The 14,370-nt window shown below is 38.6% G+C and overlaps 1 protein-coding gene across 1 annotated transcript; it reads right to left on the bottom strand.

The window, feature by feature from the left end:
• Window positions 1–4,925: 4,925 nt before the first annotated feature.
• LOC146310149 (von Willebrand factor C domain-containing protein 2-like) lies at window positions 4,926–12,710 on the bottom strand. The gene is made up of 3 exons (XM_084744261.1): window positions 12,307–12,710; window positions 8,926–9,055; window positions 4,926–5,326 (listed from the first exon to the last, which is right to left on the bottom strand). The coding sequence occupies exons 1-3, from the start codon at window positions 12,697–12,699 to the stop codon at window positions 5,094–5,096; spliced, it is 756 nt and encodes a 251-aa protein (XP_084600387.1). The 5' UTR covers window positions 12,700–12,710; the 3' UTR covers window positions 4,926–5,093.
• Between the last annotated feature and the right edge of the window lie 1,660 nt (window positions 12,711–14,370).

Here is a 14,370-nt window from a genome sequence, read left to right as displayed (position 1 = left end):
TTTTATGTCTTGGTGTTTTCATTTCCACTTTATGTAAAGGAACCAATACTTTGAAGGGAATTTAGTTAAAATGTTTAAATGTGAGCTACTGTTTATGTTCTGCATGGATCTAATAGAAGTAAGTATTTATGATGCTTTAATTCTATTAAATCAGGGATTTTTGAAGTATGAGACTATAATGGATGATCTGCACACAACTTAATTCTTCAGGTATGGACAGTATGTAAATTAAGCATGGTCATATCTAGTAATATTGGTATTCATTGCTAATATTTACTGTGAGAACTGTGTATTACATATCCATGACTTACAGTTCACATGTTATACTGTAACTAATTTTCAGATATGTAATCTACTTCCAGTGAGCCATAAAATCAGTGTCTGTAGCTGATCAAGTTTTCTTGTTTGGCACATGAATACACCAAACCCTAAGTGCTTTATTTTGACAGGGCTTTATTGCATCCTGTTGATGCACTTCCTTAGACCTACCATTAGAGGGTGCACTCAAACCTAACGAGTTAGGGGATGGTAGAACTTGTAAAAGCTTTATTTCACAAGCTTTAGCTTACAGAAACAGTTGTTACATTAACAGGGAGCTTCTTACAGATGAGACACCAACAACACACTGAAGTGGGAACAGACAGAAAGACAAACTACTGTGGAAAGGATTATAAACCTGAGAACCATTAAATACTTTTCTGTGGAGCAGTGATCCCCAAAGTGTGGGACTTGAGAGGTCATGAAAAGTACATTAGTTTGATATTACTATAAAACAATTACTTTTTAAAAGGTAAATGGAACAATAAAACAAAGCCACTGGATTTCAGTTTGTTTTCTTCATTTATGTGACCTAGTTTAACAGGTGAGCTGTCAAATTCATTGGTACGATTAATCTTAATGAGAGTTGTGATTAAAGTTTGAGGAAGATTTTCAGATTTCAAATTGTGCCCTGGTATTGTTAAAGCCTCTGAAGACTAAGATTGAAATAATGAAAATGCATGTATGACACCATAGTTTAATTTCTCATTAATCACCAAAAATCTGATTGACAATAAACCTTCATAACTATGGGTTCAAACACAGCTCATTTAGACGACCAGCTCACGTCTGATTGACAGCTGCCTCAGGAATCCCAAAACAGAATATCCTGCTTTGGACCACTGAAAATGTGGGCAGCAGCATTGTGTATTTTAGCACCTAAACAAAAGACCATCTAAAAAAAAACCAAAAAAAACAATATGAGCTTAAGTGTATGCTATATTTAGAACATGTTCACTGCTTTACTTTCTTTTTACCTCGTAGGACACAGGAGTTGTAGGAGTTTGTGTTTGTTTGGGTCGTAACCAAAGCTACTTGCTGCGGATCGAGGCAGCCGTAGACCAGCAGCTCCTGTGTCCTACAAGGGAAAATAACTGTTTTTTTCAATGTAGTTTAGAGGCAGTGAAGGGAGCACAGACGGCAGCTTCAGCTCCCCGTTGGTTAAAGACTGAAGTTTTGTTGCACCCACATAGCAACTGTCATGGATTTTTTTATGACTGGTTTGTGGAAATAATTGCACAATTTTCTCAATAAATCTGTGAGCACAAACACACCCAATTCAAACCCAATACACGAAAATGCACAAAAACTTAGATACAACATTACGAACTTGGATTAAATCTGATTTCTAATACTTTTCATATGCTTACAATTATGTACATAAGACCATAAATTACATGGTTAGAAGACTATAGTGGATTTGGGTTTACAGAGGCTGCTGTAGAGGTTGTGAACATGGTTTTAAAGTGACTCACGCTCTTCCCTCATCAAGAATTCACAGGACAGTGTAATTATCTATAAACACACAAAAACAGACTAACAGGAATATGACATGTACAGTAAACAAAGGGGTGATAAATGCTTACTGGCATGAACTCTTAATATTAAACCAGTACCATCTGTAAGTCCAGGTAGTGTGTGAATCATCCGTTTTTCTGCTTACACAGATATTCTGAGCACTGTGTGTGTGTGTGTGTCTGGTCTACTTGGACATGTCCGGCCTCGCTCTGCTTTACAGACGGAAGCCAGCAGGTCTGTGGAGAGAAACCAGGCTGCCACCTGCGCCCAACACTTGTTACCCCTCTGTCGCTTACTGTATCTGACCAAACCCACACACTCCTTCCACACACCCTGGCTCGCCTTGACTCCATCCATATTCCCCAGTGGAATGATGGGAGGTTTAATAATGTAAAGGAGTGTCAAGTATGTAGGTAGGTAGATTGTAGATTTGCAGTGAGTGGAAATTTGTCCATACAATGGAAGCCTTATTGCTTTTTCAGTATGCATACATAAAGTATATCTCCCTGGCAGTGTGTGGCTCCTCTTCATCATTTTTTGGATGAATCGATTAATCTGAAGTCAATAAAAATGTCTGGTAATAATAAAAATTGGCATCTGAAATTCTCAGAGGCTGAGGTGACATCTTCAACAGCCCAAAACTTTAAAGAGATTCAAAATTTAAAAGCAGCTAATCCTCATATTTAACCAGTTGGAATGAGTGCATGTTTGACATTTTTGCCAACAACTGTTTGATTAAAATTGATGTTGACTGATTGCCAATTAAACTGATTAACTGGCAGTTACCTAATTACCTTGCAAGGCAGCTGGATTCGCGAGAGAATCCATCTTGCAGGTAGAGTGATCAGTTTGTGTCCACACTAAAAGTGGACTCAAACGACAACAGCGAGAAGTGTTGATCTGATTGGTTGAAGTTTAGCCCATGTTAGACGTGATAGACAGATGGTTCATCCAGTCACCTGCCAAGGAATTTTTGAAAGTGCCTGCCCTTTTCCAAACAGTTTCTAAGGACGACTTCAATCTGATGTGTCAGGTTAGTTACCTAAACTAAAACCACAGGGGCGTTGTGTCACAGAATACACAGAATAGCATTAAACTAATAGATCAAAATTTGTGCCTCTTCATGTTGTATTCTTTAATCACAACAATGCATTTGTTGCACAACAAACACAACAGTTTATTACTTGTTGCGTTTGGCAAAGTAAATAAACAGTTGTCAGTCCATTTACTTTGGAACTGGCAATTTTTGCAATCAACTTTATGTCTCTGTGTAGCAATGTGTAGCTTCGAGAGAGACATTTTGAAGCTTGTGAAAGCTAAGGATCATCAGTGAAGACTGAGGCTAAAAACAAATGACATCTTTCAAGTCAGCTTGGCATGTTGGTGACTTGGATTACACCAGACGAGCAGTATGGTTGAAGTTTAAGTTCATTCGCTTAAATTATGTCTGGGAGATTCTGGAACTCTGTTTTCACTACCAGTGTCTTGTGGACTAAAAACCTAAACCCGACCTTCAATCAGCATGAGGGTGAGGAGATAATTACTGAATTTTCATTTTTTAAATGAACTATCCCTTTAAGTCAACATTAGCAGCTCTGTCCTGATCTTGACTGGATGGGAAGCCAATCTTCCCACAGATAGCCTTTGCATTTATGAAACACTTTTGTTAGTCCTCCTCCCAAAGGCTTTTTCTCTTGTATTGTTAGAACCAGAGTTACAGTGAATTAGAATGGAACAGTTTGACCTTTTCATACAGATCGTACTAGAACTACAGCTCAACACACTGGTAATAACAACAGGCTGATGATGTTTATTTATGTCTTCTGTATGGATCATTAGCTGATGAACAAGATGCTAACTTTTTGCTTTTGTTTCTTGTTAAAGTGTGTAGGATTTAGTGGCATCTAGCATGAGCTCGCAGATTGCAAACACCTTGTCTCTCCCTCCCCTTCCTAGTGTGTAGCCACGGAAAATACAAAAGGCTTTGTCTGGAGCAAGTGTTTGGTTTGTGTGTTCTGAAAACATTCTTTTGAATGTTATATTCCATTTCAGCCAATAAATCCTTGTAAGTCTTACACTGGACCACAGCAGACATATTAGAAATCATTTTGAGACCGTTGTTACCAACTCCTGTGCTGTGTCTCAATTTGCTTACTTCTGTTCTTGCACTTCCTGTTTGGAGTGCATAACCGTGTCCACATGGACATTTATGGCAAAACAAAGTGCACTGTGGGTGCCTGGACGTTTCACACAAAATGGCAAAAAGTTGAGTGTGGAAAACATGACACTTCTCGCCCTCAGTGGTCCTAATCTTGTCTATGCATGGCCACCCAGGCAGCCCAGGAAGCAGACGTGCTGATATAGGTCATGCGTGTGTCTTTATCAATAAGTGCCATTATACTGTTGCAAGATTGAAGCCTCCAGTATGTTTATTTGGTCCAGTTTGTAAAGATTTGGTACCGCAAATCAAATATGAATCAACATATTGGTGTGTTTTCAGCTGGTAGGAGGACGGAGGGCCGACCTGTTGTCAACAGTTTATGGCAGATTATTATTTTCAACCTCCAAACAAAAGCAAATAAAATTAAAAGAACATTCATATTGAATGAAGTGAAACTGAACACAAATGAATAAACAAGCAGATGTTTTGGTGGGTGGCAGTAAAGCTTCACCACGCTTCACTTCGCCCATGCGAAGAAGAGGAAGCTGCGATTGGCATTTCCTGCAAGGGCACAACGGCCGTCCTCGATTTGAGACACACCACCCTGTCCAAATTTGCACACTATGCAAGTGAGTACATAGTGTGCAAAGTGTACTTCAGCGTACTGACAGAAGTGACCAAATTGAGACACAGCAATGGAGCTAATGTTTATGCTAATCTGGTTAGATAGCAAGCTGCAGATGATAAAATCTGCTAGTAGAGTTTCATTTAAAGGTGGCAAAAAAAAGTGTTCTGAAATCAAAGGCCCATAGTTTGATAAATCACTATGAATATCAGTGGTAAACCAGCGGACACACTGAAAAGTCTGACAGGTGCAGCAACAGTAACTACTGGAGGTGGGGTGATTGAATACTTATTTCAACAGGTTTCACCCAGCAGTTCCCCCTTTACACTCAACACTGACCACCCTGCAGATTATTCTACACTCTTTGAGGCAAAACTGTTCTGAAATGATCTCACTGGTTGCGTTAAACAGAAATGTCCAGGTTAAGTAATTCTATGCTCTCTGCATCTATGCGACATATTTATAACAACTTCACGGAATCACATCCAGTCGAGGAATATACGGATTCCCCCCTCTCCTCCTGCTGTCTTCGTCCGCGGGGGGCTCAGTGGGTGTCAGGCTGGGCTGGGGGCGCTGCTCGCAGGTGGCCTGGGGGTGGGTGTGCCACGTCCCGTCCCGGTAGGTGCAGTAGCATACTGTCCGCTCGTCGATGTTCACGCGCTCTCCCGCTGGGATCACCCTGTTCCCAGCAAAGCAGTTGGGACCTAGAGCGACAGCAAAGACAGTACAGGGTCGGGTCATTGTTGTCATGTCGCCTTCTTCTTTGCAATAAAACATCTTTGGTGAGATGTCACTTTTGGCCAATCACAACCAAGATAACAACATCGTCTTCAAGTTACAGTGACTTTTCTGTTAGGTCAAATTAAGCCATCTCCTCGCATAAAAAAAAAAAAAAAATCCTCACGAAAGCTGTTTCATTTTCCCTTCAACATGTGCTCGTGGTACATAACATGATATTTTTAGTGAAGCAGCTTCATGTTGTTTGGGCTGGACAGACTGAATACCATGTGAGAAAAAAAAATGTAAACAGCCTGCCTCTGATATCATTTGCATCCCTCGTTCACAGATGGGGGTTCCTTTATTTGGCAGATACCTGTGAAACAATTACCAACGCCAGTCGGCAGGAGGACAGGAAGAACCGTTAATCTGATGCCAGATCCGACCACGTTCGCTAAAACACAGCTGACGTGAGGGAATTTGGCAGCAGCGGGAAGATAAGGAAAAAAAAAAACATAACACAGTGATGCAACAAATCAAACCATCTGTCCCACTGTCAGTCCAGCAGAGGAGCTGTAAAAATAGAAACTACAAATTAACTACAACTGCCACAAAGCAGCAAGGTAACTTGGAAGCATATAGGTTTTTATTGATGTTGTTAAATATGATTGTTTAGTGGCTTTGGCTTTCCATTTTATTGTATAAAAAGCTACAAATAATACATGTTACTATTATCCCTGCTGCTATTCCTGTCAAACACACACACACACACACACACACACACACACACACACACACACACACAAATCCCTCGATGTTAGAAAGGGACTTAAATGCCGGTGGCAGTGACAGCATATATGACATAACAGGGATGGATCTGTAAGCTGCAGGTGACGTAACCACTGCTGCTTCTGAGAGCTGCAGGATGAACACATGCTGTTATAATGACACTCTTATAATGATGTCGAACACACGCAGGGGGCAAGAGGGGGGCAGCTGAAGTGTGTGCTTGAACAATATAAAATGTGCGCTTGAACAATATAAAATGCGTGTTTGAACAATATAAAATGCTTTGCAATAAGTAATGAATTGTGTCTGATATGTTGGGTGTTTTTTGCAAAAGTCAATAATTATCTTGTTCAAATGTCTTATATGTAGAGTCAACATGTTGCCCTCATTTAGTATTCAAGGATTCATGATTATGTAAATATGAGTCTGCTTTTTTCATAGCAGTTTCAAACCACGTGGATGTGTTAACAAGGTTAAAAACTTCAGCAATTTTCACTGGAAGGGACCTTTAATATATACATATATTTTGGTGTATTTGTGTTTTTTATTTATAGCTACTTATCATGATGACAAATACTGGCGAAAGTTTACTGCTTCAGAGCCCTGGTATCATTTTGGACAACAAAATTTATAAACAATAAAATATCCTGCCTCCATTGCAGCTCTTAAACACTTTTGAGGAAAAAATGTATCTTTATGTGTATGTTGTAGATTCTGTATATTATAGTCTGTATAAAAAATATCAGCTAATATATCAGGTGAAATTTTTACATTATTTAAATCCATTGTCATCAGAGCTCAATTATTTGTCTCCCCAAAAACCACTGACCTCTACATAATATTTAAAGAACACAGATCTGCAGTGTGTTGTTTGATATTCTTCACAGAATGCAGATGAAAATGTAGTATCTACCATGGACGTGTTTGTGTGTATTCTCTTTTGTTTTTGGATTGGTTTTGTCCATTATAACCAGTTTGTTTAAGAAAAGAAACTTTATTCTGATTATTCAAAGTTTACTCATGTATCTCCATTTTACTGTGTCTAGTTGCTATTTATATTACAATCAATGCACTTACTGTACATTTAATACATTTAACATGTGATTTAAAGAAGCTCACCTTCATCAAATCACATGAATTCCACAAGAGTCAAAAGCTGAGACGGCAGCTGCTGAGATTTGTCTTTAACAGTAGATTTGTCTTCATCATGATTAAATTTAGTGGCTTATTTCATTACATCCCACAACAAACTAAATCACTAAGAAGTCACTTTATTAAACTGATGAATTTTGGTTTAGATCAGGGGTATCAGACTCTTTAGTTCATGCTTCCAACTTCTGATCTCAAGTGAACCTGTACAGTAAAACTATTATAACCTCAGAATGTTTTCCTTTTTTTTGCAAAGAAGAACAAGTACGTAATGAAAACATTTTCCTGAGCAGTCTCAGACTTATCATCATAAGTGCAATTTCAACGTCTTAGTTTTTCCACATTGATCCACTGTTATTACATGTGCATTACATTATACGGTTCACAGTGGATTTGCAAATGCACAAGCATTTTTGAACTGAACAACAATATTGTCTTTTACCTCTTTATTTGAACAACTTGTTGAGATATATGTGGATATGTTGAGCCTTTAAAACCAGGAAAAAACCACAAGGACCAGGAAACAAAACTTATGCCATGTAACAATATTTTGAAATCCAAAATCTAAGACTATATCTTGTCTCATATCACAATACAGATATAAAATGCAATTATTTTTATACTTTGCAGAGTCTTCCAGTAGGATGGATGTGACCCTTTGGTGAGACCATTCTGGCCTCGGACTGACTGACACCTCTGGTTTAGATTTAGCTAAGGCTAACAGGAAGTACCTCACCGGCTAGCTTTCACTTTAAAGGGATAGTTCACTCAAAAATGAAAATGCAGTCATTATCTACACACCTTATTGCTAATAGAAGGTCAGGTTTAGTTTTTTAGTCCATAAAACACCCAAATGTGAATGGAAAAAAAAACAACAGAATAAAAACATAATGGTGTAATCCAAGTCTCCTAGATCCCCAACATGCCAAGTTGACTACAAAAATGTTATTCAGACCATGTTTTTGTCTGATTGTTCACTGTAGATCTTTAGCTGGGAGCCACTTTCTCGTGCACATGCACACTGTCTGAACTGGGTGTGTGTGCTGTGATGGTGGGCAAACGGCATATCGGGGCTTTAGGAGACATGGATTACACCAGACGAGCAGAATGGAGGAATTTTATGTTTAATATTTTTTTATTTTTCCCATATGTTTAATTTGAAAACTGGTCACCATTCACTTTTATTTTTTGGGAGATTCTGCAACACTGTTTTCCTGTGAAACTCCAGCAGTGTTTTGGTGACTAACAAAATATATCTGACCCTCAGTCAACATGAAGGTGAGTAGATAATGACTGAATTTTCATTCTTGGGTGAACTATCCCTTTAACCATCACCTCAACCCAGAAAAAGCTCAGTAATTTCCTAAAACAACTGGCCTCTTACTCAACGGGAGGAAAAGCGTGCATTTGTTGGGGACTATTTTAAGCAGCGGATTAATCCGCATTTGATTATTTGGGCCAGCAGGGCAGTGTCTGTGGGACTGAGTCAAAATAAACTAATGTTTGTTTCCATGGTATAGAAAAGAAAACAGTGTGTGAAAACAGTGCAGCAGTGAAGCTAACTGATGTGTTTTTAATACTTTCAGGAAATCAAAGTGGTTTATCTCCTTGTTAGCATCAGTTTCCACATTAGACACTAAAGTCTTACCAGTCCTACAGATGGGGCAGCAGTGGTTGGGTTCGTAGATGGGGTTGACGCAGTGAGGGGCGGGGCAGTCCGAAATGCTGCAGTATACCTCCCTGTTGGCCTCGCAGCGACATCGCTCACACCTCGACAGCTGGAACACACACACACACACACACACACACACACAATTTGAATGTGATTGACTCTAAGCTTTTAACAGTCGTGTTAATTGTGACAAACAACACACAAGCTGACCTGTTTCTGGTGTTATTGGAAAGGCTGGATGCACTTTGTCTAATTAACTATCAGTTAAATAAACCACAGTCGATGCGTGCCCTCCCACTGCTCAGTCCCCACTGAGCACATGGCTGCAAGTCAGTGTGGAGGCTGTTTGTTGACATGATGATGCAACAACACAAACAAGACCACCACTCTTTTTATTATTACTATTATATGTACACTTGATTAGTGGCTCATTCCAGCGAAACAGGTAACAGCTTCTGAAACGTAATACTTGAAACGTGTTTGTTCTCACTCCCAACCTGTCCAATACCGCAGCTTGCTCACTGTCCCTATGTTTCAAACCATGAGACAGTGGGTTTCTGGATGCACCCTGCTAGTAAATGTTTTGATGTGCTGTCAAGTCAGTTGATGTATCAAGAAACGTGCGAATAGAGGAAGTGGAGTGGATGGATGGGTGCATGGATGAACACTGGATTTTCACCCACAACACCATTACAGAAGTTAAAACCGACATAAGTCACATTATGTACATGAACCTACATGAGATGCATGATGTATACAGCTCTGGAAAAAATTAAGAGACCACTCTCACAAATGATGGCCATGTATGACAGTCAGTCCATTCCAGTGTTTGTTGGATTCCAACACAAGACTCCTCATTCTGCTTAATGAGACACTGATCAGGTGACCACCTGAACCAAATCTTATTTTATGAGGAAGATTATAAAAACCACTGCTGTGATTAAAGATAAAGATTATCCCACCAATATTGATTTCTAAACTTTCTTAGTTAAAATATTAGTGTTGTGTTGTTTAAAAATGAATATGAATGTGTTTTCTTTGCATTATTCAAGGTCTGAAAAGCCTGTATCTTTTTTGTTATTTTGACCAGGTGTTATTTTCTGCCAATAAATGCACTAAATGGCAATATTTTAATTTCAAATTTGAGAGAAAGGTTGTCAGCAGTTTACAGAATAAAATTAAAATTCATTTTACTCATACTAAAACCAGAGAAACTGATCATTTTGCAGTGGTCTCTTAATTTTTGCCAGAGCTGTATATGCAGATTCTGTAAAACTGCAGCAAGTTTTCACAATTTTCTTTAAGTAGGGGAGCCCCAGTGATTCCCATTTATTAGCATTTTCTATAGGTTTAATTGCTGGAGTCAACTTGAGAACTGTCATTTGAATTTGAGAGAAAATCAATGTTTTTCACAGATCCAGCCTCCTTTCCAGTTGAAAAAAAAAAAAAAAAAAAAAAGCTAGAAATGGCCATGGCTGAGTACAGTGGGAACAGGAAAAACCCTTGACCTAATCCAGCAATGACAATAAAAGCATGTTTGAGGAGGAATGGATTACATGTAACAGGATTATGCCGTCCACAGTGCACACACAGCTGTCAATTTATTATTATGACCTCTAGTGAGAAAATGCTTCATTTTTGTCTTTAAATCAATCAATCAATCAATACATTTTGCACAACAGTGGACAAACTAATAAACCTAACAACCAACATAAAACACTTAGAGCTGCAACAATTAATCTATTAATAATCGACTACTGAATTAATCTGCATGTTTTTTGATAATTGACTCATTTTGAATAAATTTTTAATTTAAAAAAAAGTCAAAATTCTGATTTCATCTTCTTAAATGTGAATATTTTCTGGTTTCTTCACTCCTCTCTGACAGTAAACTGAATATCTTTGAGTTGTGGACAAAACAAGACATTTGAGGACGTCATCTTGAGCTTTGATCAACATTTTTTGACATTTCATGAATCAAACAACTAACTGATCGATATAAAAAAATTAACAGATTAATTGATGCTGACAATTATCGTTAGTTGCAGCTTTTAAACAATTATAGGTTAAACAATTTCACCATATTTTATATCAAGGTTATCCAAAAGCAACAGAAAGTATTCAAGTTACAGTATTTTCATATTCTGAAACTTGGATTAGGTCACTGACTACATTTTTAACAGGTAATTAGTTACTGTATTACAATACATTTTTAATGTAACCCTGAATATCAGTTATGTAAATATTCAAGTATTTTCAATCCCATTTGAACATTTTAGCCTGTTAATATAACAGAATAAAAAATGATGAGTGGTAGAAAGAGTACTGAAAATCTATCAGAAGTCAAAGTACTGGAGTTAGAAATTTTAAATACTTTAGTAAAAGTACAAAAAAAGGGTTAAAAAAAAAGTATTCATTGCAAAAACTACTCAGAGTATTAGTTACTTTTAACCGCTGACTATTCAAACTAGCTTTGCAAATTTTGTGTTTTCCTAAACCAACAGTCGAAAAGTCAAAAGTCAAAGTTTAATTTTCCTTATTCAACAAATGTCTCTGCTAGACAAAACAATGTCAGATGAAGTGCAACTTACTGACAAAACTATTGATTAATTAACCACAAATACTTTTTTTAATTGGTTAAATTCTCAATAGCAATTAATCGATTAATCATTAACATTCTTACCTGGGCTGCAGCAGGGTTTTGTTTTGTTTTTCGTTTGTATAACGTGTTTTTCATTGGTCGATCTTTGATCAGATAATCTGATTGGCTACTAAAATGTAGAAGAAAATTTTGGATATTGTGCTCAGTACTCAAACTACGATTTTCAAAGTAACTAAGTAGATTTTACCTTGTAATGAATACTTAAGTATGAGTAAAAGACAGACTTGGAAATTTACTCATAAAAGTACAAGTACCCCGACAAAACTACTTAATTAGCAGTGATTTGAGCATTTGTAATTAGTTACTTCCACCAGATGACTCTTTGGCACCACACATAAGTTTACACGTTAATAACATCATGAAGGTAAAGAAGTTTGTATCCTACCTGTACAGTTCAAACCACAAAGACTGACACTGTTTACTGTAGTCATGTGATGTGCTCCAAAGACAAATAAGCCTCATTAAATCCAGATGGAACTGTGAACTTGTGGACAGGACAGGGGAGGACGGGGGAGGACAGGGGAGGACGGGGGAGGACATGGAAGGACAGGGGAGGACAGGGGAGGACGGAGGAGGACAGGGAAGGACGGGGGAGGACAGGGGAGGACATGGAAGGACGGGGGAGGACGGAGGAGGACAGGGAAGGACGGGGGAGGACGGATGGAGGGAGGTGTAGAAGTTTGGATCTTTCTCACCCTGAACTCTTCTAGGAGCCGGTACGTCTTGCCCCCGTAGACACAGACCCGGGCCACGGCCTCGCACACCGGACAGCACGCCTTATACCTGATCCGCGTGCACCGCGGGTGGATGCGGGGACACTTGGGTCGGACGCACACGGGGCCGTCCACGGTGCACGTGCACGGACACGCCGTGGGGCTCGGGTAGTACACCTCTCCGATGCCGTACACGAACCCGTGGTCGTCGATGCACCACTTCCCCCGGTAGTCCCCGAACTCGTAGTCCAGGTCGGTTTTGGACGAGTACTCCGCCGCCACCGCGAGCTCCGCGCTGCGCCCAGGGGCGCGAGGCAGCAGCAGCAGGTAGAGCGCGAGGGACAGGCAGGTGAGCGCGCGGTGCCGGTGGCTCATGGTGACCGACACTGACCATCTGTGTGTTTGTGTGTGTGTGTGTGTGTGTGAGTGGGTGGGTGTGTCTGCTGCGCTCCACCGCTACAAGCGCAGCAGCCGGTGACGACGATACACGCGCGTCAGTCCCGCGTGCCAGTGACAGCCAGGTGTCATCCACCGCCTCCTCAACGGGGGCGTGTCCACACGTTTTAGACCGGGGCGGCCCAAGTGGGGCACTAACTCCTACAGGGGTGGAATGAAGTTTAATAACAGCATTAAATGAATATGTTTTCTGTAAGGAAAATACACAAACAGAAGTTTGCTCTTCATCATGTTAACCTTCATTTAACTACAATGAAACTGGTTTCCTCTGTTACTGTTAATGACTGATAAAAAACATGTAAAGATCTTTCAGCTTCTGAAGTGGTGCCTGCCAGAAAAAGTTGGGAACTATTGCATTAATGTGAGATCATTATTCCTTGCTATGCAATATAATATAAAACCTCTATACTTAATTCTTTAAGTCAAGCAGAAATTGTACTTCCATTCTACATCTGTCCTCAGGCTGAGACCCTTTAAAACAAATGCTTTATTTTTATGATTTAAATTATGTTATTTATTATATACCTGTTGGCTGTATTGTTTTTTGTGTCTGTTTTTTGTTTTTGTGAGTAGCATAAAAACAAAGAAACACAGAACTGCCACAAAGATGCATAAAATGACTACAGAAACAAAAAACTACCACAAACTAGAAATTTCTCGTAGAACATATAAAGAGAATGGATGCTGGATACTGTACAGAGGTTTGGAATACTAAACTGTTGGAAATTTTATAGAAAAGAGCAGTAAAATACAAGAAAACATATCAGCAGACTGTTTACTGTGTTATTAATAAAATATTTAATTGTTTTAAAACGGTATTAGAAATGTATGACACTAGAAATAGATTGCCTGAAAATGTGCAGATGTTCTATTTTGTAAAATTGGTGTTGGAAAATACAGTACATGAAATAAACTAAAAGTAAATTTATATTATTGTAATATTCCACCACGATCAGAAAAGCACTGTAAAACAAACAAATTTAAGACTGAAATACCATCTTAAGATAAATTTAGAGTGGAAATTTACATTTTCATAAACGTTTTTTACCAATGCAGCCTGTTGTCATTGTAATTGCTTGTGTTGCAAACAGTTATGATCAAGTGAGCACTTGTTTATAATTTTCTTTTTTAATTGATTTTCACTAAAACATTTCTTGGGCTGTCATAATTTAATACTGTATTGACCAGTTCGGTTTACACTGACCAAGGTGTTTTTGTCGACCAAAATGCAAAATCAAAAGGTCTATGTCTGGAAAAAGAAGAACCAAAACAAACTGAAATGTGCCACATTTTCCTAAATCAATTAACAATGTTTACTATTGTTTCTAATATCAAAGTTATTGTAATCAGTGAATTTTCCTACATGCCTGACATATCAAATATGATGCAAACAAAATATCACATATGTAAATGATATAGATTTTAGTGAAATTATTTATGTTTTGATGCATAACCATGTAATAAGCAGGATAATGTACAGTGAGCAGGTCATTATTGTGATATAAACCCCTTCAGGGTGATTGAAGCATCATCCTGTTGGGATTTATTTCACAATGACCTGCTCACTGTACATTTTATCATATTATTATT

The sequence above is a fragment of the Lutjanus erythropterus genome, chromosome 19 (assembly GCF_056507025.1).
Source record: "Lutjanus erythropterus isolate fLutEry1 chromosome 19, fLutEry1.hap2, whole genome shotgun sequence".
NCBI lineage: Eukaryota > Metazoa > Chordata > Actinopteri > Lutjaniformes > Lutjanidae > Lutjanus > Lutjanus erythropterus.
This window is presented reverse-complemented; position numbering and strand designations above follow the sequence as displayed.